The sequence below is a fragment of the Vulpes lagopus genome, chromosome 4 (assembly GCF_018345385.1).
Source record: "Vulpes lagopus strain Blue_001 chromosome 4, ASM1834538v1, whole genome shotgun sequence".
NCBI classification, from domain to species: Eukaryota; Metazoa; Chordata; class Mammalia; order Carnivora; family Canidae; genus Vulpes; species Vulpes lagopus.
In genome coordinates this window covers 89,865,917-89,892,796 of record NC_054827.1, presented here as the reverse complement: position 1 = coordinate 89,892,796, position 26,880 = coordinate 89,865,917, and the positions used below count along the sequence as shown (strand labels likewise).

The following is a 26,880-nucleotide window of genomic DNA, read 5'->3' as shown; positions in this document are numbered from 1 at the left end:
ATAATTCTAAGTTTAGCTTTTCGAGGAACTGCCAAATTTTTCACAATGGCTTTACCATTTTCAATATCCACCACAGAAGTATAAGAGTTGCAATTTTTCCACATATTCACCAAAACTTACTTTGTTTTGTGTTGTCATAACCATTGTAGTGTGATGAAGTAGTATCTCATTGGGGCTGTGATTTGTGTCTCTCTGATGATTAATAACATTGAGTGTCTTTCCATGTCCTTGTCAGCCATTTTGTATACCTTGTTTGTAGAAATACCTATACAAGTCATTTGCCTAGTTTTTAAGTGGATTATTTGTCTTTCTGTTGCAGAGCTCTAAGAGTTCCTTCTATATTCTAGATAATAGACCCCAACCAGATTTATGATTTGCATCTATTTTTACCCCTTCTGTGGGTTGTCTTTTTATTCTCTTGGGAATATACTTTTAAGCACAAAAGTTTTTGAAGTTGACAAAGGACAGTTAATCTATTTTTTTGTTGTTGCTTGTGCTTTTGGTGTCATATTTAAGAAATCATTGCCTAAGGGTTCCCTGGGGAATTTAGCGGTTTAGCACCTGCCTTAGCCCAGGGCATAACCCTGGAGTCCCTGCATGGAGCCTGCTTCTCCCTCTTCCTGTGTCTCTGCCTCTCTCTGTGTGTCTCTCATTAATAAATAAATAAAATCTTTAAAAGGAAGAAAAAAAAGAAAGAAATCATTGCCCAATCCAAGGTCATGAAGATTTATTCCTATGTTTTCTTCTAAGAGTTGTATAGTTTTTGCTTTTATAGTTAGATGTGTTATCCCTTTTGAGCTAATTTTTGTGTTTGGCAGTATAAGTTGTGTATAAGGCAATAGTCCGAGCTCTTTTTTTTTTTTTTTTTAAGATTTTACTTATTTATTTGACAGAGAGGGAAAGCATAAGGGGGGGGGGGGCCACAGGCAGAGGGGAGAAGCAGGCTCCCCACTGAGCAGGGAGCCTAACAGGGCTTAATCCCAGGACCCTGAGATCATGTCCTGAGCCGAAGGCAGATACTTAACTGACGGGAGCCACCCAGGTACCCCTAATATACACTTTACATGTTGATTTCAAAACTGTTATGGAGATGTCTCTTTTCCAAGCTAGTAAATCAAATTCCTAACTCAAACATAACATGTAGTTCTTGAGGATCTTCATTACAGAACCAAATTTAACTGAAATCAGACAACACCTGTCAGAAGTTAGTGTGAAATGGACAATCATGGAATGCAGAGCATTTGGGACATAAAAATACCAGGCTTTTCTCTATCAGAAGACAAAAAACAAAACTTATTTTGCTTCCTCCTTAAACAAGTTGTGTTTTTAACTTTCAGAAATGTCCCTTTATGATTAATTACAAAATAACTAACCTTATAGTGATGAGTGACTCCTCTCCATGGGGGCATCTGTGGTAGAAGAATTTGAGACATTGTTAATCCTTATGCTTATAAACTTTTTATCATGCTAGCTTTTTATAATTCTTAGTAATTAGATGAAGATGATAGCAAACACCTATGTAATGCTTACCGTGTGACAAGGACTATCTTATAGATACAGACCGATGACATATATATGCGTTATATATGTATTCTGTATATATTATTTACGTGTGATATATATATAACATATATATATGTTTGAAATATGTCGTGTTATACTCTCAGCAACCATAAGAGGTGGAGGTTATTACTTGTATTTTACATATGAGGCACAGAACAGGCAAAAATTATGTCTTAGGTACTATGGCTAGTAGATGGAGAATAGATTCAAACTCACATGATCTTAGCCCTTCGGGGCCTGCACTCTTAATCACAGGATTTTACAACTCATTGAGGACAAGGCCACTGTTCTTTGTACTCTTTGGAATCTTAGACTAAATAATGAGAATGATAGCAGAGCAGTTACTTCATAACTGATGCTGGGGCATCTTTCCAGACCAGAGAGAAAGACTGACCAATCCACGTGAGGGACATGAAGGCACAGACATGGATAGGAAGAAACACTGTGTTTCCCTTCTGTATGTTTATTGAATAGGGAGCCTCAGTTTGGGCTTTTGCCGTTTAGCCAATACTGCCAAGTCTGCTGATACAGAAAGAACAAACCAGAAAAGCTTATTTGAGAAATCCTGGGGAGACCTGGGATTACAGCCACAATCACTTCTGCATCAGTTTCCTCATCTATAAAATGGGGAAGAGTACAGAGGGAGAGGGGAAGGAAGGAAACAATGAGCAAAAGAAGACATTCAATAACATTGTGTAAATTATTTTTAAAACTACACAACTGTAAATCTCATTATACCTCATGATTCCACCTAAAATATGTGATCTTCGGAGTGCCTGGCTGGCTCAGTTGGTAGAACATGTGACTCTTGATCTCCAGGTCGTGAATTCAAGCCCGATGTTGAACATAGAGCTTACTTTAAAAAAAAAAAAAATGCGACCCTTATGACCGTTATTAAGCTTGTTTTTCTACAGAAGTATGCATGTTTCAGCAGAAGGCAACATTTGTGGGTTCAATCAAACTTAGTTGCCTGAGTGCTTCAGTTGTTTCTTAAGAACTTTTTTTTCTTATCACATGATTCAGTTGAGACATCTGTTGCCCACCTGAAAGATCTCTTTGCTTTTGGTCCAAACTAGCATGTGCACTAAATGGCTAAGGTGATATTTGATGTCTGGTGATAAAAGTGTATAATCATGTTAGAAGAATTTTAAACAAGTGGAAATATTCCTTAGATTGCACAAACACAAATTCCTTTTCAAACTTGGACAAACTCTAAGGCAGATTGGCAGAGAGGGAGGCTGAGGGATGCTAACCAGTTAGAGCATAGTAGAAGATGTCATAGGAGTGGAATGGCCAAATCGAAAGGGCCACGCCAGTTTCCAAGCACCATGTGGTCTCATTTCCCAACAATGGGATTTGAACACAGCTGTGATGAACAAACTCCCTGCAATATTTCTTTTTTTTCCTTAATTTTTCCTCAGAATTAATGTCCTAGATTTGATTGGCCTATCTGACATATCGTGAGAACACCCAGGGAGCCAGTACTGTAACCAGTTAGTTGATTTATGGTGGTTAGACAATATCTAGAATATTATGTTTGCATTGGGGTGAAGAGGAGACACATCTTAAGATCATTAGCAAACAGATGGGATCAAAACTATGAACTCTGTTGAAATCCTCTTGTGAAGAGGTTTAAGGAACTGGGGGTTTCACGTGCAAAAAGAAAGGTAAGTAGAAGAGGGGATGGGGACACAATTTGGGGACCTCTCTCCATGTCTGTGAGGGGCTGATGATGTGGAAAATGAATTCAACTTGTTTTTTGTAACTCTAGAAAATAGAGTGTGACCTCTGTGTAACTCTTGAGCCTCTTCCATCTTAGTTGCCTCATTTGTGTCATCAGGGACTGGACTGTTTTCCAAAGGTTCCCCTGAGTGCTCAAGTCCTCTGACTAACCAGGTCCAGTGAGTGGGCTTCAACGGAAGGCAGGCTTCTCAAAGTGAGCTTCCTGTGTAAGAATGGAATGTTCCCGTGTTGTACTTACCAAAATAAATTTGACACAAGCCATACAAGTAATTTTAAATTTTCTAGAAATCCCATTTTAAAAAGAAAGGGGTAAAATTAGTTCCAATATATTTTATTTAATCCAAAATGTTGAAAATGTCATTTCAATATGTAATTAGTCTTAAAAACTGTTAATTTTTTCATACTAAACCTTCATAACCTCTTTTATACCTGAACACATCTCAATCTGGACTAGCCATGTTTCAAGCAGTCCGTTGCCACCTGTGGCCACTGGCCCCCATCTTGGGCAGCACAGCTTTGATGACCGAGTGAATGCTCACCACCTGTCAGACCCTAGTGAAAGGCTTTACATGTGACTCTTCATCCAGACCTTACTAAGGCCTCTGAGAGAGTCCCATTATATAAATGAAAAAACAGACTCATTGAGATTATATCATTTACACAAGTCGACACAATTATTAAGCAACAGGAGCCCAAAATGGATCTTAGATCTATCTGATCCCAGTGCCCTTAACCGTTAGGCGTACTGCAGGGGGAGATAGTGAGTTCCCTGTCCTGAAACAGGGTGGTACTTGCATGCAAGATGTCTGGGGTGGAACTTTGGCCATGAATTCCACAGGCTTGACATAAAGTAGAATTACAAGAGAAAGACACAGTATAGGCAGTTTGTCCTTGAGCAACTCCGTAACAAACAAACATTTTTGGTCCCTGGCAGGGCATGCTTTAGTAACTCTGGTCATTTTGGTCATCAGTCCCTCTCTAAAGAGATGAGCTGGGAGCTTCCTGGAAAAATATATCATAAGTGGTTCCTAGAATATTATTTCAAATATGAAACCATGACTGTGTTTACATTTTTAAAATCATACAGTCCTTTCATTTCTAGCTATTTGATATGTTAACAGTGATTGGAAAAGGAAGTGGCGTGAGGAGGAAACAAGACCTGGCTCTCTAAGCTACAGCCATCTTAGGAACAGTGCCTTCTCCTGCACCGCTATATTTAGCTGCGTGTCCACCTCACTCTCAGGGGAAGTGTTCAGACATTCCCAGACAGCCTGTAAATCCCCAGCAATGAAAGGCCATGGGTCAGAGGAAATGGCTGTGATCATTCTTCTCATACAGACCTGCAGTAAATAAGAAATGACAAAAACAATGTCTACAGATGGTTTATTGGATTTTATCCTATTTTCAAAAATAATATATTTGGAATGAACTCTGAGGGTTTCCTCTGTCATTTGCCCCAATGCTTCAAACCATGAACAATGTTTTATTTTCATTTTCCCATATTCATGCTGTGTGAACATTTCCTGCTATAGATAAGGAAGAAATACATCACCCAGTGATGTCACACAGTGCCTTTGAAAGAAATGATGTTAAATACAACAGGGCAGTAAGAACAGTGAAACGTCAGTCGATTAGACCTGTTTATAACTTAAGGCAGCTTCTGTTTATATCTCTGTTTTTTAGAAAGGAAGATTCATCCAATAATAATTTTCCCACTCATGTAAAAATACACAGACTTGACCCTTCTCCTTTTAGGTTGAAATCTTTTCACATTATTACATAACCCGATCTTTGAATAGGAAGGGGTGGCTGATTGCCATGAAGGATACATATGAAAAAGTTTTGTGGTTTTAGCACTTCCAGTGGAGTTTCCTAGCTGCTTACATTTTAAGAGCCCTTCTTGTGCCTTCTGCCCCCTTAAGACAAGGATGCAAGCCAGTTGTTAGCTCCTCTACCAGACCTGAGGGTCGAACACCATCCACCTAGTTGCTGTGTCCACTGGCTTCCAAAGCCCCCACTGCCCATCTGGGACTGCTGCTCCCACTGGCCTTCAAACTGTTTCTTGACTTTCTCAGACCAGGAAAAATAACAGTTGGACTGGTTCCGAGAGGCTTAGATGTTATTAGTAAGGTCAGGAAAGTTGGGAGGGTACCAGGTAACATTGCTGTATTCTCTGCAGGAGCACGTCCTATCAGCAGCCCTTGTCCCTCCTGCTCATCAAAAGTAGCCTCAGTTTAAAAAGAAGAAAAAGTATTTAGAGAATGAATCTAAAAAAAAAAAAAATAGAGAATGAATCTAATGACATACTTGTCCCCATGTTACCGACAGCATATTCCCACAACATGAAGCATGTAAAACCCGGACTTCGATTGCCAGGCATTCACAAACTTGCAGGAGCCTCCAGCAGATGTGAATTTCCTATAGACTGTTTCACTTTAAGGGATCATCTTTGAAGCTCCACTTTTGCGTGTGTTTGTGCAGCACATATAAAGACACATGGGGGGAAGCCGACTGTTGTGCATAGGACTGCTGTCTGAAAGTCTGTCTCTTCTCAATTTTCTAAGGACCAAAAAGCTAATCATTGATGTGATCCGGAACCAACCAGGGAACACGTTGACAGAAATCTTGGAGACACCAGCAACTACACAACAGGTAATTGGCCTTTGAGTGTAAAATAATAAGTACCATGTATATGAATTAGCTTTATTAATCGTCATGTCCAGTGGTTACTATGATCGCACAGTGTAACCGACATGGTTTGGAAGTAAGGAAATTTATCTGTTACTCTGGCCAGCTGGATTCAGTCATAAATATAAAGTCCCTATAATAGGAATGAAATATAAGATGCAGCACCAAATTTATGCTGAATGTAATTTTGTCCTAGACTAGGAAGATAGCTCTGGGTCTTTTAAAGCCTCTGAATGTTTATTATAAAGTTTATCATACAGTCGGTAAGCAAATAAGGCAGTTAAGAGATAGTTCTGGTCAATAGGATGTAAAAAACTACCTTTCACTTGAAACAGGTGTCTTACACATTAAAACTCTTCCAAATGTTTCAGAAGCAAATGTCTTGAGTGCATCAGGTCAGAGCACCATTATCATGGTGTAAGTTACTAAAGGTTCATAACAATCTTGCATTAAAGTTGTTACCAACATCTTTTAAAATGCATCTTGTTTATGTAGTTCATTCTAAATTAATTAACTGCTATTGTTTTAATATCAACAATTGCCACTTGGTTAACGTAAGTTAATAAAATTATATAATTTGGTATATATATAATTCTTAGCAGAGCTACACATAATTTTCCTGAATCATTCTTTAAAAAAAAAAAAAAGATTTATTTATTTATTTGAGAGAGAATGAAAGAAGAGCATAAGTGAGGAAAGGGACCAAAGCAGAAGGAGAGGGAAAGAGAATCCTCAAGCAAACTGCTGAGCATAGAGCCTAATGTGGAGCTCAATCCCATGATCCTGTGATCGTGAGCTGAATGGAAATCGAGTTGGATGCCCCATCCCTGAATCATTCTTCATCTAATTGGTTGCCAAGAAATGATTGTCCATCTTTAATTTTAAAAATATATAGAATGAAACTTCAGGTTATCTGATGTTTGTTACATGTGAATATTTTTAAGCAATGTGAGTGGAATATCCTACTAATTTAGTAAAAGAATTTTAGTCCTTATTGAATATTTAATTTTTCCCCTAATGTAGCATAGTCACTAAGAATGCAGACTTCCAAGACAGTATAGTCCTGTACCTCCTGGCTGTGTAATTCTAGGCACTTAAAAGCATTTCTGTGCCTCAGTTTCCTCAACCACAAAATGGGAATAATAATAGTGCTTCATTCACAGCAAGAACAAATAATTTAAAACATGTTAAGTGGGTAGAATAATAACTAGCACATACTAGGTGTTCAATGAGATATTAAGTACTGCAATTACTATTGCTGACCGCTGCCTGGTAACCCCTTCCTTTGTATATGACACTGATTGCTCTGCCATCTAATAACATTTGTATCCTTAGACTTTATATTGTGTCAGCCAGTTGTCTAATAAAATGAAATGGGAAGATCACCAGTCTCCTTTTATTACTGGTTTGGTTGTTTTTTTTTTTTTTTTTTTCTTAACAACCTGTCCAATTTTCCTCATTCACTGATTTACGAATCATTTATTTGGGAGCTTAGTATGACCTAAAATATCCCTATTCCCTTTGACTCAAAGAAGCCTTGCAGGTTTTTCAGAGTTGGTAGTTTGAGAATTAGTCTCTAATTAAAATAAAGTCTCTACCTTCATGGCATACCAGTCTCCATAAATATGGCTGATATGTGAGAGTTCAGTTGGGTTCTGGATGTTCAGCATGTTCTCATTAGCTGTTTTAATAAGTAATGTAATTTTAGTTTCATCAACTGAACTATCCAGAAATTACAAAATAATCAGTTGTCCACTGTACTTTCAGTGCACTAAAGTAGCCATCAAGAATTTTGCTCAAAGTAGGCCTGCCACCACTGTTGTATTTCTCAAAAAAGATTAAATAACCCCTTCCCAAAGACCTCCTTCAAAAATCCATGAAGAACATAAGCGGATTCTGGTCGTTGGACTCTGACTCGAGGACTTCTTTTATTTTGACATTAACTTACCTTATACAAGTTACGAACTTGTGAGACTAGGGAATCAGAAGTCAACATCTTGATATTCTCTTTTCAGGAAACAGATCATGCCAAAGATATGGTGAGCCGTGCAATTATAGATTCCCAGGCTCCAGAAGAAATGAAACATAGTCAGTCCATGGTTGAAGATGCACAGCTACCCCTAGAGCAAAAGAAGAGGAAAATCCAGAGGAATCTTCGGACATTGGAACAAACTGGACATGTGTCATCCAAAAATAAATACCAAGACATTCTCAATGAGATTGCCAAGGTTTTTAGAAATACTATTCTTCCTCCTCCTTAGTAGACATTTGCTAATCATTGGTCACATGCTAGGCACTCTCTCAGGTAACATTACAGACTCATAATTGTATTACCATGGTCACTATTAGAGATTTTCAAAGGTTTCAGAGCCATTGATGGCTTTTGATAGAGAAAAATCACAACTTCCCAAGTCATTAAGACATTGGACACATGCCAGAAATAAATGCTCAGGAAATGTAATAGACAAGTTTCATTTATACCTTTTAACAACACCTACTAAGTCTGGGTTTGTTTGTTTGTTTGAAGATTTTATGTTTAGTAATCTCTACACCCATCGTGGGGCTCGAACCTACAACCCGAGATCAAGAGTTGCATGCTCTACCAACTGAGCCAGCCAGGCACCACAATACTTATTGGTTTTAAAAATGATGCCTTTTTGGGGATCCCTGGGTGGCTCAGCAGTTTAGCGCCTGCCTCTGGCCCAGGACGTGATCCTGGAGAACCGGGATGGAGTCTCGCATCAAGCTCCCTGCATGGAGCCTGCTTCTCCCTCTGCCTGTGTCTCTGCCTCTCTTTCTCTCTGTGTCTCTCATGAATAAATAAAATATTTAAAAATAAATAAATAAATAAAAATGACACTTTTTTTTTTTAAGATTTTATTCATCCATTCATGAGAGACACAGAGAGAGAGAGCCAGAAACACAGAGAGAAGCAGGCTCCATGATGGGAGCCCAATGTAGGACTCGATCCCAGGACCATGGGATCATGCCCTGAGCCAAAAGGCAGACGCTCAACCTCTGAGCCATCTAGGCGTCCCAAAAAATGACACTTTCATAAAAGTTCTCTGTTGTTAGTTGGCATTTAGCCCAATTGCTCTTAGGACCTGCCACCAAGATACTAACTCTATGTCCCTGAGAATGTGCCTCTGAGCAGTAAGCCTAAGTTAGGTTAACCCTTGACTTAAAACTTCAAGGGTGCTTTCTGTTTTCTCATACTTTTACAGTTGGGAAACATCCTGAGAAAAGGATCTCAAATTAGTGTGAGGAAACATCACAGGAAATGGCTGAGATCTGTTTGCCAAGGATAAGGAAGTATATATCTGTGTCAAATGGACATTTCATTGTTTTTATCCAAATATGCAAGTTAAAATGGGTCCGGAGGTTAAAGGCAGTTAAGTGATCAGGAAAAAAAAGGAAATGTTCTTACCTTCTTAGTGAAAAACCAACTCCACTTCTTTCTTCCATGGAAAATTATGGTCACTTCTAGCAGCAGGCTTCTTCCTTCTAGCTTAAGTGACTCAAGGGAAGTCACATTTCTTTCCATAGCTCTGAAGTGGAAAATATTTCTCTTTGGGAATAATTAGTAGAGAAATTAATGCTTTTTCCTTTAAAAAAAAATAATCATGAAGGCATCCTCCAGAAAGATTCTGTTTAGTGAAGAATTTTTACTTATGGGTGTGTGCCTATCTGACTGGATTCCTAGAGGAATGTGTTGTAATTTGCCCACATGAGGAAAATCATATTAAACAAGAACTATTTTCTTAAATGAAACATTTTCATGATTTGCCAGTTAGAATGACAAATTTTATGTCCATAAGTTTGAATATAGCATAGTTCCTGTCGATTGTGAGCAGCTTGGACAACTTAATGTTCTACGAACTCTATTTAAATCCAAGGAATAGGGAAGCCTGGGTGGCTCAGCAGTTTAGCACTGCCTTCAGCCCAGGGCGTGATCCTGGAGACCCAGGATCGAGTCCCGCGGCAGGCTCCCTGCATGGAGCCTGCTTCTCCCTCTGCCTATGTCTCTGCCCCTCTCCCTCCCTCCCTCTCTCTCTCTCTCTCTCTCTCTGTCTCTCATGAATAAAAAAATTAAATCTTTGAAAAAAAAAAGAATGGAACTTAAAAAATATATAGATAGATATATAGATAGATATAGATATCTATCTATATCTATATATCTATATATCTCCAAGGAATAGTTACCAAGGGTAAGTCTTTCCAATCAGTCTTGAGAGCTCAGGTGTTTTTCACAAACCTTGAGAAATATTTCCCAGATTAAAAAGTGCATTTTTTTTTTACTTATTTCTAAAATGAATGCATTGATTACATGTGAAGTATTCTTCAAAATGGAATGAAGAAATTGGGAAAGTCTTCCTTATGCCCCTTGTAAAACACTATTTTTTCTTAAATTAATTGTATGATTATGGGCAGCCCGGGTGGCTCAGTGGTTTAGCGCCGCCTTCAGCCCAGGGCGTGATCCTGGGGTCCCGGGATCGAGTCCCACATTGGGCTCCCTGCATGGAGCCTGCTTCTCCCTCTGCCTGTGTCTCTGCCTCTCTCTCTCTCTGTTTCTCTCATGAGAAATAAAATCTCTCATGAATAAATAAAATCTTTAAAAAATTAATTATATGGTTATTCTAAAAATCCTTCCGTGCTTTTCCATCAAGAAAAAAACAAACCTTAGCAACTCTGTTAAAGTGAAATATGGACTCTTCTAGTCTGAGTAAGCGAGGAAGGGAGGGCACTTTAGTAATCAGAGATTAAGGTCACCAAGGAAAGCTACCAATAGTCACAAACATTGATTTCATAGTCCACATTATTCTTGTCCCACATTAGCAATATCATAAAGTAAACTTCTTAAATCTTGTATCATAGCATTTACTTGTTCTTTTAGGACATTCGAAATCAAAGACTACATCGTAAGCTTCGAAAAGCTGAACTGGCAAAACTTCAGCAGACCCTGAAGGCGCTTAATGAGAAGGCGGCATTTTATGAAGAACAAATTAATTATTATGACACCTACATAAAGACTTGTGTGGACAACTTAAAAAGAAGGTAAGTTAAAATCATATATCCATTTGCTTTATATGGGTGTCAGTTCTTTTACAATCCTGGACAATAGGGCTTGAAGCAAAATTTTGCTTTATTTTACAACCAAAAACTTGAATCTCAATCTCGATTTTGTGATTTGCCGCCGTGACCTAATAAATCAGAAGTCGGGACGCCTGGGTGGCTCAGCCGTTAAGTATCTGCCTTCAGCTCATGATCCCAGTCCTGGGTTCAAGCTCCACATCGGGCTTCCTGCATGTGTGTCTCTCATGAATAAATAAATAAAATCTTAAAAAAAAAAAGTCAGAAGTCCATTTAGAAACTTTTTAATTGCCTACCAGCTTGGAATTGAAGTAGCTCAATCTGTTGTATTTTAAGCAAGTAGCTTTAACACCTGGGGAAGCACTCTCTTTTTTCCTTTTGTCTTTTTTAGTAATAGGTGTCTTTGAACACTGTGATGGAAAAATTAAAGCTACTCTTGTTTTTTGAATATTTACAATAAACAATATTAGATAACCCCAAGTATTTCCTAATAGCGGGATGCAGCCTCATGATTTAAAATTGCTTAGTGGGGCACCTGGGTGGCTCAGTCAGTTAAGCATCTGACTCTTGATTTCAGCTCAGGTCATGATCTCAAGGTCATGAGATAGAGCCTGCATCCGGCTCTACCTTCAGAGTGTGCTTGAGGTTCTCTCTCTTTCCTCTGCCCCTCACTTACTAACTCCCCCTTACTAACTCCCTCATGCATGCTCTCTCTGTCTCTCAAATAAATTTTAAAGACTTTAAAATTGCCTAGTAGTTTTAAAAAATTATTATTGACATAAATGACAAAATTTGGCGGTTTCCTATTACCCATTAGCATCCATATTACAGATTTTTTATACACAGTGTAGCCACTTTTAATGAGTATTCTTTGCTCATAATTGTTCTTACTCCTTGACTAAGGTCAATACTAACTGAATTTTAATTACCCATATAAATATGTAATGCGGTATTTTCATGTAATCCATGTAGTCAGATTGAGAGTAGGAAATGGTGCTATACAGAAAAATCAATTGCATTAATCATAGAAGATTTGATGAAGGAAAATAACCAAATTTAAACCAGATCCATTTGGGCCCCACTAGTTCTGAATTTTAATTCATTTGCTTGCAGCATATAAATTATTTTTTCTCTGTTCCTGGGAGGAAGAAGTTGATCAAGCTAATAATACCCAGTAGAGGGAAAGAAAAAAAAATACCCAGTAGAGGGGATCCCTGTGTGGCTCAGTGGTTTAGCGCCTGCCTTTGGCCCCAGGGCATGATCCTGGAGTCCCAGGACCGAGCCCCACATCCGGTTCCCTGCATGGAGCCTGCTTCTCCCTCTGTCTGTCTGTCTCTCTCTCTCTCTCTCTCTCTCTCTGTCTCTCATGAATAAATAAATAAAATATTTTAAAAAAATACAAAGTAGAAATAAGGTTGTTCGAGGGGGTGGTTACATATTTATTGCAACTACTTGAAGACATTTTATAAGCTCTGCAGTTAGGTGAGCTGGATTTGCATTCTAATTTCCTGTTACATTGTGTGATCTGTGACCCAGCCCAGTGAACTTCTCTGGAACTTCAATTTTCTCATCTTTAAGGTGGCAATAAGAGTACCAGCTTCACCAGCATTGTTATGAGAGCTAAATGAAACAATGAGAAAGGAATTTATTTATTTCAAAGCAACGTGAGGCAATTTGCAAATTTGCAAACGTGAGGCAATATTCATAAGGTACTTAGAACATTGCTGGCCCGCATAGTATTTATTAAATAAACTAATGAAGTCTTAGTAATACCTTTCCTTAGGAGTATGCAAGCTTGTTTTAATGAATGAAAGCTGCTTGCAGAATGACTTAATATAACCACTTAGTTCGGATGCCTGAGAAAATAGAGTAAAAAATATTAGTCTGGGACGCCAGGGTGGCTCAGTGGTTAAGTGCCTGCCTTCAGCTCAGGGCGTGATTCTGGAGTCTCGCGATCAAGTCCCACATTGGGCTCCCTGTATGGAGCCTGCTTCTCCCTCTGCCTATGTCTCTGCCTCTCTCTGTGTGTGTGTCTCTCATAAATAAATAAATAAATAAATAAATAAATAAATAAATAAATAAAATATTTTTTAAAAAGAAATATATTAGTCTGTCATTCAAACTAAAGTCACTTTGAAAATAGCTTTCTCGGGATCCCTGGGTGGCGCAGCGGTTTGGCGCCTGCCTTTGGCCCAGGGCGCGATCCTGGAGACCCGGGATCGAATCCCACATCGGGCTCCCGGTGCATGGAGCCTGCTTCTCCCTCCGCCTGTGTCTCTGCCTCTCTCTCTCTCTCTGTGACTATCATAAATAAATTAAAAAATTTTTAAAAAAATTAAAAAAAGAAAATAGCTTTCTCTTATAACTTCAGCAGTGAGGTTTTATGGTCTAGGGAAAATTGTCACCTACTATCACAAAATAGAAAGTTTCATATTCAGTGCAGTGGGGGCCAAGTGTGGACAATGGTGAACACACTGGGCATGGTTGTTGCACCTCCAGAAACATCTGAGTTTGCCATCATGACAACAGACTGTTTATTCTTATTTTGTCAGAAATGCACGAAGATCAATTAAACTAGATGGAAAAGGAGAACCCAAAGGGGCGAAGAGATCTAAGCCGGTGAGGTACACAGCAGCAAAGCTGCATGAGAAAGGAGTCCTCCTGGGGATAGATGACCTTCAGACCAACCAGTGAGTGTGATTTGGAATCTGCACATAACACAAGTCCCCTCTAATCACTCCCATAAAAATCTGACTCACTTCTCTTTGGTTTCCCGTGGCCTTTGAAGAGAGCTTCATTCGGTCTATCAAGGCTTACCCTTGATTACATATGACGGGGGGAAATACCATGTATTGTAATCTCTAGTCTTCCCATCAGACCCGAGCATCTGGAGCTGCGGATCATAGGAAGTGCTGAGCAGGTCATTGTGTTTGCCATGGCTAGTCTGGTGCTTTTGGATTTGCCAGCCTCCCCTTTCCCACCAGAAGAACTGAGTCATATCAGTTGGTTGAGCGTCTGACTCTTGATCTCGGCTCAGGTCTTGATCTCAGGGTCGTGAGTGTAGGACCCACACTGGGCTCCACTTTGGGCATGGAGCCTACTTTAAATTAAAATAAGATTAAATTAGCTTCTCAGCAGCATATGTCAATAGTTAATTCTCATTTTTTATGAACCTTCTATTTCCAACTATATTTTATGCTCTTTAAGAACCAGGACCAAAAAAAAAAAAAAAAGAACAAGGACCATATTTTAATAGCATTTTTTTCGTAAAGTACCTACTTCAGTGCTCTCAGCTACAGTCCCAACAAGAGCTATCAAACCTAGTTTTAGTGAGCAGAGTGAGGAAGGTGTATGATGGGAGGTTTGTGGGGCTTCCTTAGGATGTTCCCAGTGAAACTTTCACTAAGCATGATTAAAAATTCCTTTAACTTGTTTCAGTTTTACACATATATTTGCAATATATTTACACATATATTTGCAATTCCATGTGTTCCTTTCTTCATTAGGTTTAAAAATGTTACTTTTGATATCGTATCTACTGAAGATGTGGGCATCTTTGATGTCAGATCAAAATTCCTTGGTGTTGACATGGAAAAGGTACAGCTCAATATTCAGGTAAGCTGAGATTTCTGCAAAGTGGGGTTGAGTTTTAGAATGTGTGTCATTTGTGCCTCCCCTGGCTTCAACTCTTAGTAACAGTGAGGTTCACCAGAAGACCACTGCAAGTCTTAATTGCCAATATTAGCTTTTTAAGCATTGATTTTTTTAAAGTCTAATTTTTCAAAATATTGGAACTGGAAATGCTTTGAGATGGCAAACCATAGTGTCAGTGTTTCTAAGCCATGTTTCCATTTTGAAGCTTAGAGGGCAAAAATAGTATAAAAGTATTCAGAGCTATTAAGGCTGGAAAGTTTTCTTTTTTTTTTAATTTTTATTTATTTATGATAGTCACACAGAGAGAGAGAGAGAGGCAGAGACATAGGCAGAGGGAGAAGCAGGCTCCATGCACCGGGAGCCCAATATGGGATTCGATCCCGGGTCTCCAGGATCGCGCCCTGGGCCAAAGGCAGGCGCCAAACCGCTGCGCCACCCAGGGATCCCCGGAAAGTTTTCTTTTATTAGAAACTTGGATTTCTTTCTAAGACTACATATGCGCAGGATTGGAACTTTCCTGACCCCATTTCTCCTTCTCTCCCCTTCTTAGAATCATTTTAACATTAATGTATTAAATCTGTTAAATGCGTAGGGGGCACCTGGGTAGCTCAGTCTGTTGAATGGCCAACTCTTGGTTTGGGCTCAGGTCCTAATCCCACGGATCGTGGTATAGAGCTCTGTGCTCAGTGCTGAGTATGCTTCAGATTCTCTCTCCCTCCTGCCCACTTGCACTCACTCTCTCTCTGTCTCTCTCTCTCTCTCTAAATAAATAAATACATAAATGAAATCTTAAAAAAAAATCTCTGGGTGCCTGGGTGACTCAGTCAGGCAAGCATCTACCTTTGGCTCAGGTCATGATTCCGGGGTCCTGGGATTGAACCCCATGTTGGGCTCCCTACCCAGGGAGGAGTCTGCTTCTCTCCCTCTGCTCCTCACTCTGCTTATACTTGCTCCCTCTCTGTCAATTAAAGAAATAAAATCTTTTTAAAAAGTTCTCTCCCCTCTGCCTGTTTGTACATGCACTCTCTCCCTCTCTCTTTCCTTCTAAAATGAATAAATCCTTTTTTAAAATATATGTTAAATGCTTAGGATGCTAGGAATGAAAGACATTGTGCAAAATAGTTATCTATAAGTAGAAAAATGGTGTCTTCAGTCTGAATTATTGCCTTTTTCCCAGAAGAACCACATTTAAACCAAATATACTTGAACAGAAACTGACACATCCAGTTTGTGTGTCCAAAAACCACCACAACAACAGAAAATGAAACGTTTGTCTACTCCCAACCTCTTCTTAATCCTTAGCTAGAGGTGCTTAAATGAAGTATTTGGGTTTTCCTTTTTCATTAAAGAGATTTTTAAATGGAAATAACACCTATTTATGTGGGTCCCAAATTACTTGTAAAATGGTTCCCAGATATTCTGCATGGATCTACACAAACCATCTTGATGAGCCACCGTCAGTGACAAGTTCTAGCCTCACTGCCTGCTGAGCCTGTGCCCGAGAGCCCTGAAATGACTTCCCCTTCCTAGAAGCAGATGCCAATCCCTACTTTTCTATTTAGCATTCCTTGTGGCTTAAAAAGAAAAATTAGAACTAAATGAATAGAATAAGGCCATTGAGATAATGGAGTCAATTAGAGTCCAGAGAGAAAATGAAAGATAATGCGTAATTATGAAAAGTATACATAAGTACACAGTATTGTTTTCTACCTTATTTCGTCACTAAATGTATCCATCTAACAATTTAACAGAAAAGCTTGAATTACCCTATGTACCATTTAGACAAATATGGGAAGAGAAAAGAATGTGCTCCAAGTGATGTGCCTTTGTTAGTCATTCTTCTTTAGAAGTGGCAAAGACATCTCATGTAAATGTCAAGAAGGAAATGACCGGAGGCCAATCAACATCAACCAGACAGATGAATTCTAAGTGACTGGGAGACACCTGTTCAGAGAGGTCTCAGGAACCCCATGGGACTTCCTTTGAACAGTGGTGCAAATATCAAGCTTCATTTGCTCCTTTGTTAGGGATTCAGTCAGTATGCAGTAGGATTAGCTATTCATGCCTTTCCTCTATACACATAATTGATTGTGAACTGTCATTCCTTAGCTGCATACAGGTGGCTAACCATGCCCCAGATTTTTCAAGTCATTAACATATCACCAGGGCTAGCTATGTAATTTGCAGGGCTTGACACAAAATGAAAACATACAGTTCCTTATTCAGAATTATTAAGAATTTCAAGATGGTAACAGCAGAGCATTAAACTAAATGCAGGACCCACTGCTCATGTTACCCTGCACAATTTAAATGACCCAGTAGCCAGCCCTGCACCTAATAACTAATAAAGCCAGACTTCTGCCTATACATTGGCCTTTAAACAATTATATTATCCCATGAATTACCAAAGAGGACGAGATGGCCAGGTCTCTAAGTGTGAGACAGGACTGGAGGTAAGTAATCCTCAAGTGAGACAGACCACAATACCATCATCACATGGGAATTTAAAATGCAGATTCTTGGGCCCTGCCCCAGGGCTACCATGTCAAAGCATCCAGTGGGTGACACCTAGCAATCTCGGTTGTAACTACCTGTGGTTTTTAACTGGGTGATTTTGGTGCACACTCCGTAGTTAGGTCAACTGAATCTTATTTTTGTTGACAGATTCTTCTAGAATGTTTTTTGAAATGTGCAAAATGTCAAATGTGAGATTTAATGATGATCTTCCTAATTTCAGGATTTACTTCAGATGCAGTATGAAGGAGTAGCTGTAATGAAAATGTTTGATAAGGTTAAAGTGAATGTGAACCTTCTCATATACCTGCTGAACAAGAAGTTCTATGGAAAGTGAAGTGCCCGCAGAAACTTGATGGGATGGATCTGTATCACCTGGATTAAGGAATGAATCTGTTTAATATTTTTGTTGTTAAACATGATTGAAATCACTGCTTAGAAATGTGTGATTTTTAAAAAAACAAAAACAAAAATGACCAAAACTTCTGAAGAATGTACCCATGTGCCTTTTTGATAATCTGATAGAATGGTGGAGTAACACAAAACAATGAATTCATGTAAACACCTCCACATTATACTGTGGTATAGGTACTCTGATTTAAAACTTTGGACATTGTGTGATCTGTTTTAAAAAGTAGGGAGAAAATAAATTTAGCTGCCTAGAGACAAATCTGTAAACCTATTTTCCTATGAAAAAATTTTAAATGTCCCATTTGAATAATGTAATTCTTCATAGATTTTTTTTTAATCTATGGAGAAATGGAAACCTAATTATTTTTAATGATTTATTTACACAGATACTTAGTTCTAAGCCCTATCTTCTGGGAGTTACCAATTTTAAAGAACTTTTGTGCAATTCAAAATGAAGTTTTTATAAGTAATTGAAAGTGGTAATACAATAACACTTTCTGTATAAAAGTATATATTTTATGTGATTTATTCCTACTAAATGAAGTGCACTACTGCCTCATTAAAGACTCTTGTTCCCAGAGCCTTTAAGTGACTAAGGAACACCACGGTAGAGATCTTAAGCCCCGCCTCCACCCCTCACAGTTTATTTGAATACTAAATTGTGCCTCTCAATTTTTTGTAATGCAATAAAATCAGTATCTAGATGGTTTTTAAATGTATCCTTTGAAAATTGTTTTATGTAAAATAAATGTTACTGAATTATATTAATTTGGCTTTTTAGTTGTCTTAATAAATCTAAATCTTTTAGTGGGTAGAAGGTTCTTGGTGGGGCTTATCAGAAAAAGAAATAACATGCCTGAAGCTGTGGTGGGTAGAGTGCAGTCAGCTGCTGTGACCAAGAGATCCAAAACCGTGTAGCTGGAACAAGAGGGAAGTTTGTTTTTGTCCAGTTCGGCGGTTCAAAGGTGATGAGCAGGCCCACGGGATTATGGAGGACCCACGCTGGCCATTTGGCCCTGTCCTTATCAGCGATTCTCAGCCACAGGAGAGGGAAAGGAGTCCAGGCCATGCCTTCTGTCTTAAGTTGCTTGTGTCACTTCTGCTTACATCCGACTGGCCCAAACTGAGTCCTGCTGCCGCGGGGCTGGAACATGCCTACACCCCAGCCAGGTACCCGGTTCAAAGCCGGGTGAGAGGGAGGTGACGCTAGCGAGCCCCGCGGTGATCCCTGGGCCCAGGCTCGCTCGTCGCCAGGCTTTACCTTCCACGGGGCTCACAAAACCCCGAGGAAGAGTAACACGCACATTTGAGACCCACAGAATTTGGAAAGTTCAAATTTTTAAAAGTAGAATCTGCCCCTTCAGTGACTTTCCAGCTGTACATATTTTTAACAAAGAGAAAATGCTTTTTTGTGAAAACGATGCTCAAAACCGTGCTCCCCAGCTTAGCGTGTGGGTGGTGGAGGGAGAGGTTGGGGCGCTCCCCTCAACACAGGCCCGCGGCCTCGCGGGGGCCCACGCCGTTCCGCTCACCTCTGGGTACCCCCGGTCCCGCTGCAGCGAAGTGGTGCCAGGAACAGAGGCCGGGGGCAGTGGGAGGTGGCCCAAATTCCTCCCCTGTGCTCCAGGAAAGACTGTCGGTTGGGCCTGTGTCAGAGGAGCCAAACTGAAGGAAAGACTGTTTGGAGGCAAAAGCTGACCTCCAATAGCATCCCTGGGCCGACTGTGCCTTGCTCGGCGCCTGAGCGATCCGGGATGACTAGACCTTTGCAGCCGCCGACCCTCGAGGAAAGCAGTGATGGCTCCCCGCTGGCCCTGGCAAGGCCCGTGTTGAAGAGCTACCAAGGGCCACCTGACATCTTAAGGCCCGGGAATGAACGAGTGACCCGGAGAAGGGGAGCTGTGAGGAGAAAGGAGGATGGACAAGCAGCAGCGGGGGTGGGGATGGAGAGAGGGTGGCCAGCAAGGCCGGACCCTCGCAGGCGGCACCCCAAGCCAGGGACATGGCCTTATGACCTTATGACCCGAAGCCACCAAGGGCTCCTAACCATTGTAGACGAGGAAAAATACTTTGCCCTCTTTCCTTCTGAGTTCTTGGCTGAGACTCCCTGTAATAAAAAATTAACAAGAAAAAACCCTACAAGTGTAAAATGTGCACTTCGCTTATATGTGGGAAATACCCGGGAAAACAGGAAAACGTGAAACAGCCCAAGCCGCCACCTCACTGTCTTGAGCTAAAGCAAAAAAAGATGTTGGGGGCAGGGGCGGACGGATGGGGAGGCGCCAGGTGAGAAGAGGACTCGGTGAACCGCCTCGCCTGGGAGAAAAGCCCGGCGAAAAAGAGGAAAATGACTCTTCCTGGTACAGCCTTCCTGTCCAATGTCAATTTCCCGCATAAATGTCAACTGCCGCGACAAAAAGATAGCTTTTATTTTCAGGGCTTCTCCCCGTCAGCACATTCACAAAATAATCACGTCAAAATAATGCGCAGGCCAGAGACGCCTGTCCTGGCGTGGCCCACTCTGCTCCTTCCCCAGCCTCCCCCGGAGCTCATCACTCTCCCTACTCATGGGAAGAAGCCATTTTTTTGGCTTTGGAAACACTTACCAATTGAAACTCTACTTTGACTTTTGTACAGCCGGCTCCTTTCTTGTGATGTATGTCTAGTCGTATTTCCAACATACAAAAAGGCCCCCCAGCTGGAAGGTGAGAGTCCACATTCCCGTGAACTCCACTCTTTAGCACCTAGATGTTAAAAAGGCAAAAAGAAAGGATGTGTTCTAGGGGTCCCAGGGTGGCTCAGCGGTTTGACGCCTGCCTTGGGCCCAGGGCCTGATCCTGGAGACCTGGGATTGAATCCCACGTCGGGCTCCCTGCAAGGAGCCTGCTTCTCCCTCTGCCTGTGTCTCTGCCTCTCTCTCTCTCTCTCTCTGTCTCTGTCTCTCATGAATAAAAAAATAAATAATCTTAAAAAAAAAAAAAGGATATGTTCTAGTCACCTCCAACAACGGGCAAACCTGCGCATATCTTAATATTCTGGAAGTTTCTGGTGAAAGAAAGAGACCAACTCAACGTAGCCATTGTGTGACATGAAGTTATTGAAAGACCAGAACCATAACGTCTGTGTCAGCGGCTGTGTGTGTGGTGGGGCCGCACTTGGAGGCGCTATTCATGATGTAACTTGTGCCACGTTGGCTGCGGTTAGGTAGGGATTCGCGGAACTCCTCAAGCTGAAGCAGGACTCTGAATGTTGACAGTTGCCTGTATTTGAGGAGATTCCGGTGAGGCCTGATCAGGATGCATCCTGACGATCAGCTTTTGAAAACCTATTGCCTCCGTTACTGAAACCAGGACTCAGTTCACAGGTTAAGACAGAATCCTGGAAAGTCATCCTCTAGGCTCCAGCCGACCGGGCGGTTTCAGCGTCTGCTCTAGTCCCGAGCCTGGCAGTGCCCGCTGGGAGGCTGCTCCCGCGGTGGCTTGAGGAGACGGGCCCGGCCGCCCCACTGGCCCTCGGGAGTCCCAGCCTTGCTGCAGGTTGGCATCGAGGGCGGGCGGCCGTGAGCTCTGACCTCAGGGTAGCAGGGCAGATGCTCTCCACTCGGTACCCAAATGAAATAGCTCCTACAGATGCCTCCCTGGTAAGACGTTGTTTCCGGAGGTGATTGGGAGAGTGTTTCCAGAAGAGACTGGCATTTGAACGGGTAGGGTAGGCCGGGGGAAGGCTGGCACCTCGACGGCAGGCAGCATCCAACCTGCTGGGAGCTCAAATACAAAAGAGCCCAAGGAGGCAAATTCTCTCCCTCCCCCTCCCCCTCTGCCCCTCTCGGCTGCGGCCCCCATCTTCTCCTGGCCGTCCACACTGCCCACTGCCGTCCCTGGTGCTCAGGCCTTGGAGCGCCGCCTTTTACACCAGCAGCACCCCTATTCCTCAGCCCGGCAGCGTCCGACTGGGAGTTGCATCAGCTGCCCCCCCCCCCCCCCCCCCCCCCTTCTCAGGCCTTCAGACCGGGTTGTAGCACCAGCCAGCGGGGCTCCGCAGCAGGGGCAGCTCCAAGAACCTCCCGGCCTTTCTGGCCGGGAGCCATCCCTGTACTGCGTCCCCTCCCTTACATGCGTCTACATGCCAGGCAGATGGCCCGTGTGGCCCTGTCGGGGTGAGATGGAAGAGCGAGGCCAGGAGGCAAAAGTCGTCCAAGAAGGGCAGGTTCCGGGCCGCAGGGGAGGGAGGGAGCGGGAGTCGCGCCCAGGCCGGGGCAGGGGGGGCCACAAAGTTGCGGTGGGGTGGCTGGGGGGGCGGGTGGCCAGGGCGGGGTTCTGTCAGGGCAAGGGTTCCGGGCTCTGGGCACTAATTGAAATAAATGTTTTAAAAAGATCACCTTATATAACTGGAACAAAAGTTTTTGTAGTTGTTTTCTCTTTAACAGGTACTGAATACGGGGCACCTGGGGGGCTCAGCGGTTGGGCGGCTGCCCTCGGCCCAGGGTGTGATCCTGGGGTCCCAGGATCAAGTCCCGCATCAGGCTCCCTGCGTGGAGCCTGCTTCGCCCTCTGCCTGTGTCTCTGCCTCTCTCTGTGTCTCTCATGAATAAATAAATAAAATCTTAAAAAAAAAAAAAAAAAAACAGGTACTAAATAGGATCTTTTCTTAGCACCTCAACTGCAAGGATGGTCTACCATTCTGTCTATGGTATAATTAGTGGAAATACATTTGTTGATCCATTTTGAGAGATTAATTTTATTTCTTTTTTTTAAAGGTTTTTCTTTTTTAAGATTTTATTTATTTATTTATTCATGAGAGACACAGAGAGAGAGAGAGAGAGGGGCAGAGACACAGGCAGAGGAAGAAGCAGACTCCACGCAGGGAGCCCGATGCAGCACTCGATCCCGGGCCCTCCAGGATCACACCCTGGGTGGAAGGTGGCACTAAACCGCTGAGCCACCCGGGCTGCCCTAAAGGTTTATTTATTTTCGAAAGAGCGAGCAAGAGAAAGCATGTGCAACTGAGGGCAGAGCAGAGGGAGAGAACCTCAAGCAGACTCCCCTCTGAGCGCAGAGCCTGTGCTGGGCTCAATCTCAAAACCCATGAAATCACAATTTGGCCAAAACCAAAAGTCTGAAGCTCAACCGACAATGCCACCCAGGTGTCCCCAAGATTAATTTTATTGCTAAACTCAAAATACCAGTGCAGTTTTATAACAACAAAAGGCAGAGATGAGTCTCCTACCCATTAGCTTGTATTTTGATTATGGATGTATTTGATTCAAAAACCAATGTGGAGATAGCCACACAGAATCTGAAGTATCTCACACCTAATTTGAATACAACTTCATATTAGTTCATACGAGACAAATGAGCCCTGCCATCAGCACTATTAGCTTCCAAAAGGAAATTACTAAGTAAGTTCTTGGAATATATCGTTGTCTTTGGAGGGTTTCAGAGGAGTGGTAACCAAAATACCAGCAGCCAGTAGATCATCTAACAGGTTTAAAAGAAACCACTTTCATAACTCCTTGGGATTAAAATTTTCACCATTGTGATGTCACATTTGTTTTAAAACAGTATTAAATACCACAAATACTATAAAAGGGTAACTAATGATTCATACTCTTTGGTGCCAGATAAGTTCAAACACAGAAAATGAAAACAGGAAGTCAGTATCGGATGATTCTACTATGAATGATGCTGCAATTGTTGAGATTTCACTTCTGAGGAGTATCGACATGTTAGGTAACCTCTGGGAATGTCCAGTTACGCAGGGTTTCTACTCTGGGGAACCTACACACACTTGCTCTAAAACTGTCAACAACAAAAAAATAAATAAATAAAAAATAAATAAAACTGTCAACAAAGGGATTTTGGCATGGGTGATACCAAACAAATTATCTTTTTCAAAATCTCTAAGGAGAAGCCCCTGGGTGGCTCAGCAGTTGAGTGTCTGCCTTCGGCTCAGGGCGGGATCCTGGGGTCCCAGGATCGAGTCCATGTCGGGCTCCCTGCATGGAGCCTGCTTCTCCCTCTGCCTGTGTCTCTGCCTCTCTTTCTGTGTCTCTCATGAATAAATAAATAAAACCTTTAAAAGAAAAAAAACAACAACAACAAAAGCTCTAAGGAGCACACAAACATTACGGGAATTTTGTATAGTATGCAGAATAAAACAGAAAACAGAACATTGTCGTCAGACCGTAACATAAAATTAGAAATTAATCACAAAGCCAGTCAAAACTTCCAATCATGTATGGGTTGAAGAAGGATTTGTAACATTGATAAAATATTTTCAGCTGAATTATAAATATGTACATATCAAAAGTTACAAAATGCAGTTCAAGTGTTCATCTGAGGGAAGAGTGAAAATTACACTACGCAATCAGTTCAGAAAGTTAGGAGAATAAGAGTAAATCCAAAGAAAGTAGGAAGAAAGATGTGATAAAAAGCCTATGTAAAAATTATTGAATAATTATTATTGAAACAATATTAATGAAAATAAACAATAAAAGCAACAAAATAAAAAGATGGGCATTGGAAAAATGGTCATTTCCAAATTCTGGCCAGATTAATCAAGAAAAGCAAAGCAGCAGCACCTGGCTGGTTCAGTCAGAAGAGCATGCCACTCTTGATCTCAGGGTTGTGAGTTCAAGCCCTATGTTGGATGTAGAGATTACTTTTCAAAAATTAAAAATCCAAGGGCTCCTGGGTGGCTCAGGGAAGCGTCTGCCTTCGGCTCAGGTCATGATCCCAGGATTCTGGGATGGAGCCCTGTATCAGGCTCCCTGCTCAGCGAGGAGCCTGCTTCTCCCTCTCCCTCTGCCGTTCCCCCTGCCTGTGCTCTCTGGCTCTCCCTCTCTATTAAATAAATAAAATCTTTTTAAAATAATAAAAAAAATAAATAAAAATCTTTTAAAAAGAAAATTCAAAAACCAAAATATGTTAGGTGAAAGAAATTGGACAAAGCTTCAAATCAAATAGCATTAGAAGAATAAAATGCTGTATATACATACAAAGGTCTACTATGAAGAGTTTAAAAAAAATTAGATACCACGTACAATCAGGTAAACCTAGGAAAATGAAAACTAGGGAAGTATTCCTAGAGTATGAATCTCGTGTAAATTTTTAGAACATACAAAGCAATACTAATTTTTGGAAATGTAAGAGTACAAAAACATGAATAAGAAAGTTACTCTCCTGGGCAGGAAAAACTGAAATCAGAAAAGGGTACAAAAATGCCATCGAGGGAACCCCGGGTGGCCCAGGGTGTGATCCTGGGGTCGGGGATGGAGTCCTGTGTTGGGCTTCCTGCAGGGAGCCTGCTTCTCCCTCTGCCTGTGTCTCTGCGCCTCTCTCTCTCTCTGTGTCTCTCACGAATAAATAAATAAAATATTTTTTTAAAAAAACCACGGCATCGGTGTGATTTTAGGCTCTGTACTTTGGAATGTTGTGTAATTTAAAGAAGGTCACACGAAGTACCTAAAATCCTGTTCAGTTCATACCTCTCAAAGTAGTTTTCAAGTGTGTCGCTCCCACTCACTCCTGCCCCATCATCTTCACAGTGTTAGAATAACATTTTCTAAACTTTGGCTGGGAGCCCTCAGATATCACCATCACCTGGGGCTGCTTGTCAAAAATGTAGAATCTTGGGGCACCTGGGTGGCTCAGTTGGTAAAGTGGCCACTTTCGGTTCAGGTCATGATCTCAGGGTCCTGGGATGGAGCCCTACATCAGGCTTCCTGCTTGGCAGGGAGTCGCTTCTCCCTCTTTCTCATGCTCTCTCTCTCTCTTTCTTAAGCAAATAAATAGAATCATTTTTAAAATGCAGACTCGGATTTCACAGGTCTGGGATGAGGTTCAGGAATCTGCACTGTGTGTGATAAAAGTTAAAACCACTCTTTCTGAAGGTAGGTTTTCGGTGGCTGCTCAATGAGCAATCTGTAACCTACAGAAAACACTAAAGTGGGGAAGAAATGCTTCATTGTGTTCCGCTCTCCAACCTTGTATTTCAGGATGCTTTAATCTAGCTAATATGCACAAAGGATGAAGCATGATTTCACTAGCCCCCTGTGTATTCTGTTCTAATAACTAAGCAAAAAAAGCGTCCTTTTAAACAAGAATTTTGTAAAATGATCGAAAACATTTTCTACCATTGAAATAGTGACAACTTAAAAGTGTATTCATAGTATTATTCCATTCATATTTTAAGGATGTATATATACACTTGCATGTGGATACGAATTCTTGAATAATGGACAGAAACTTTTAATCTCAGTCATGATGGCTAAGTGGTTCTTGGAAGGGGAGGCCAAAGATACTTTTACTTTTCATTTAACATCCTTGAATTGTTTGAATTTTTTGCCACATATATTATTTTTTTTAAAGGTTTTATTTATTCATGAGACACACACAGAGAGAGAGAGGCAAAGACACAGGCCGAGGGAGAGGCAGGCTCCTGCGGGGAGCCTGACCTGGGACTCGACCCCCGGACCCCAGGATCAGGCCGGGCCGAGGAGGCGCTAAGCCGCGGGCCACCCGGGCGGCCCTAAGGATTACACGCATAGTCTACACTGTTTCATTGATTCTAATTGGTCTTTGTTCACGTTTGAGCAATCCTGAATCGAAGACGTCTTAGGACCACGGCCGCCACAGTCCGGCAGCAGCTCTGTGCATATGAATTTCAGTGAGTCTTAAAATCGATGGCATTTTGGGACCGAGGAAAAGGTACAAGGAAGTGAGGCGACGCCTGCTGTCGGGGTTCGCGTCCACTCTCGGGCGCTGCCGTCGGGGAAGCGGGTAGGAAGCTGCTGCAGCGTCGTGGGCCCGGCCCGAGGGATGCTCCGGGCAGCTTCCACCCCGAGGCCCCGCGCCCCAGGCCGCCGGGAGGCGCGCTCTGCTGCGGCGGAGCCGGAACCGCACCTGCCCTGCGCAGGCCGCCCGGCCGGGAAGGGCTGCGGGGGAGCCTCCCCGGGAACGGCGGTTGAGGGGTCGCCTCCCGCTCGGGGCCCCCGCCCGCCGCCCCTGCTCGGCCAGCGCGGACCACGGCCCGGGCCTCGGGGGGCGCCTCCGGGTCCCCGCAGCCCTGGCGCCGCGGGAGGGGCCGCGCAGGTGCTGCGGGGGGCGAGCGGGGGAGGGAGCGGGGGGGGCGTGGAGCGAGGGGCGGGGCCGGGGCCGCGCAGGTGCTGCGGGGGGCGGGGGGGAGCAGAGGTGGGGGTGTCGAGGGCGGGGAGCA

General features: G+C 42.1%; 1 protein-coding gene across 1 annotated transcript in view; it reads left to right on the top strand.

The window, feature by feature from the left end:
* Positions 1-18,432, top strand: part of IQGAP2 (IQ motif containing GTPase activating protein 2) — a 302,560-nt gene extending 284,128 nt beyond the window's left edge. The window contains exons 31-36 of the mRNA XM_041752928.1: positions 5,871-5,958; positions 8,010-8,222; positions 10,889-11,049; positions 13,638-13,775; positions 14,592-14,700; positions 17,477-18,432. Of these exons, the coding sequence (XP_041608862.1) occupies positions 5,871-5,958; positions 8,010-8,222; positions 10,889-11,049; positions 13,638-13,775; positions 14,592-14,700; positions 17,477-17,590 (823 nt within the window). The 3' untranslated portion in view covers positions 17,591-18,432. The remainder of the gene's footprint in view (positions 1-5,870; positions 5,959-8,009; positions 8,223-10,888; positions 11,050-13,637; positions 13,776-14,591; positions 14,701-17,476) is intronic.
* Positions 18,433-26,880: the final 8,448 nt, after the last annotated feature.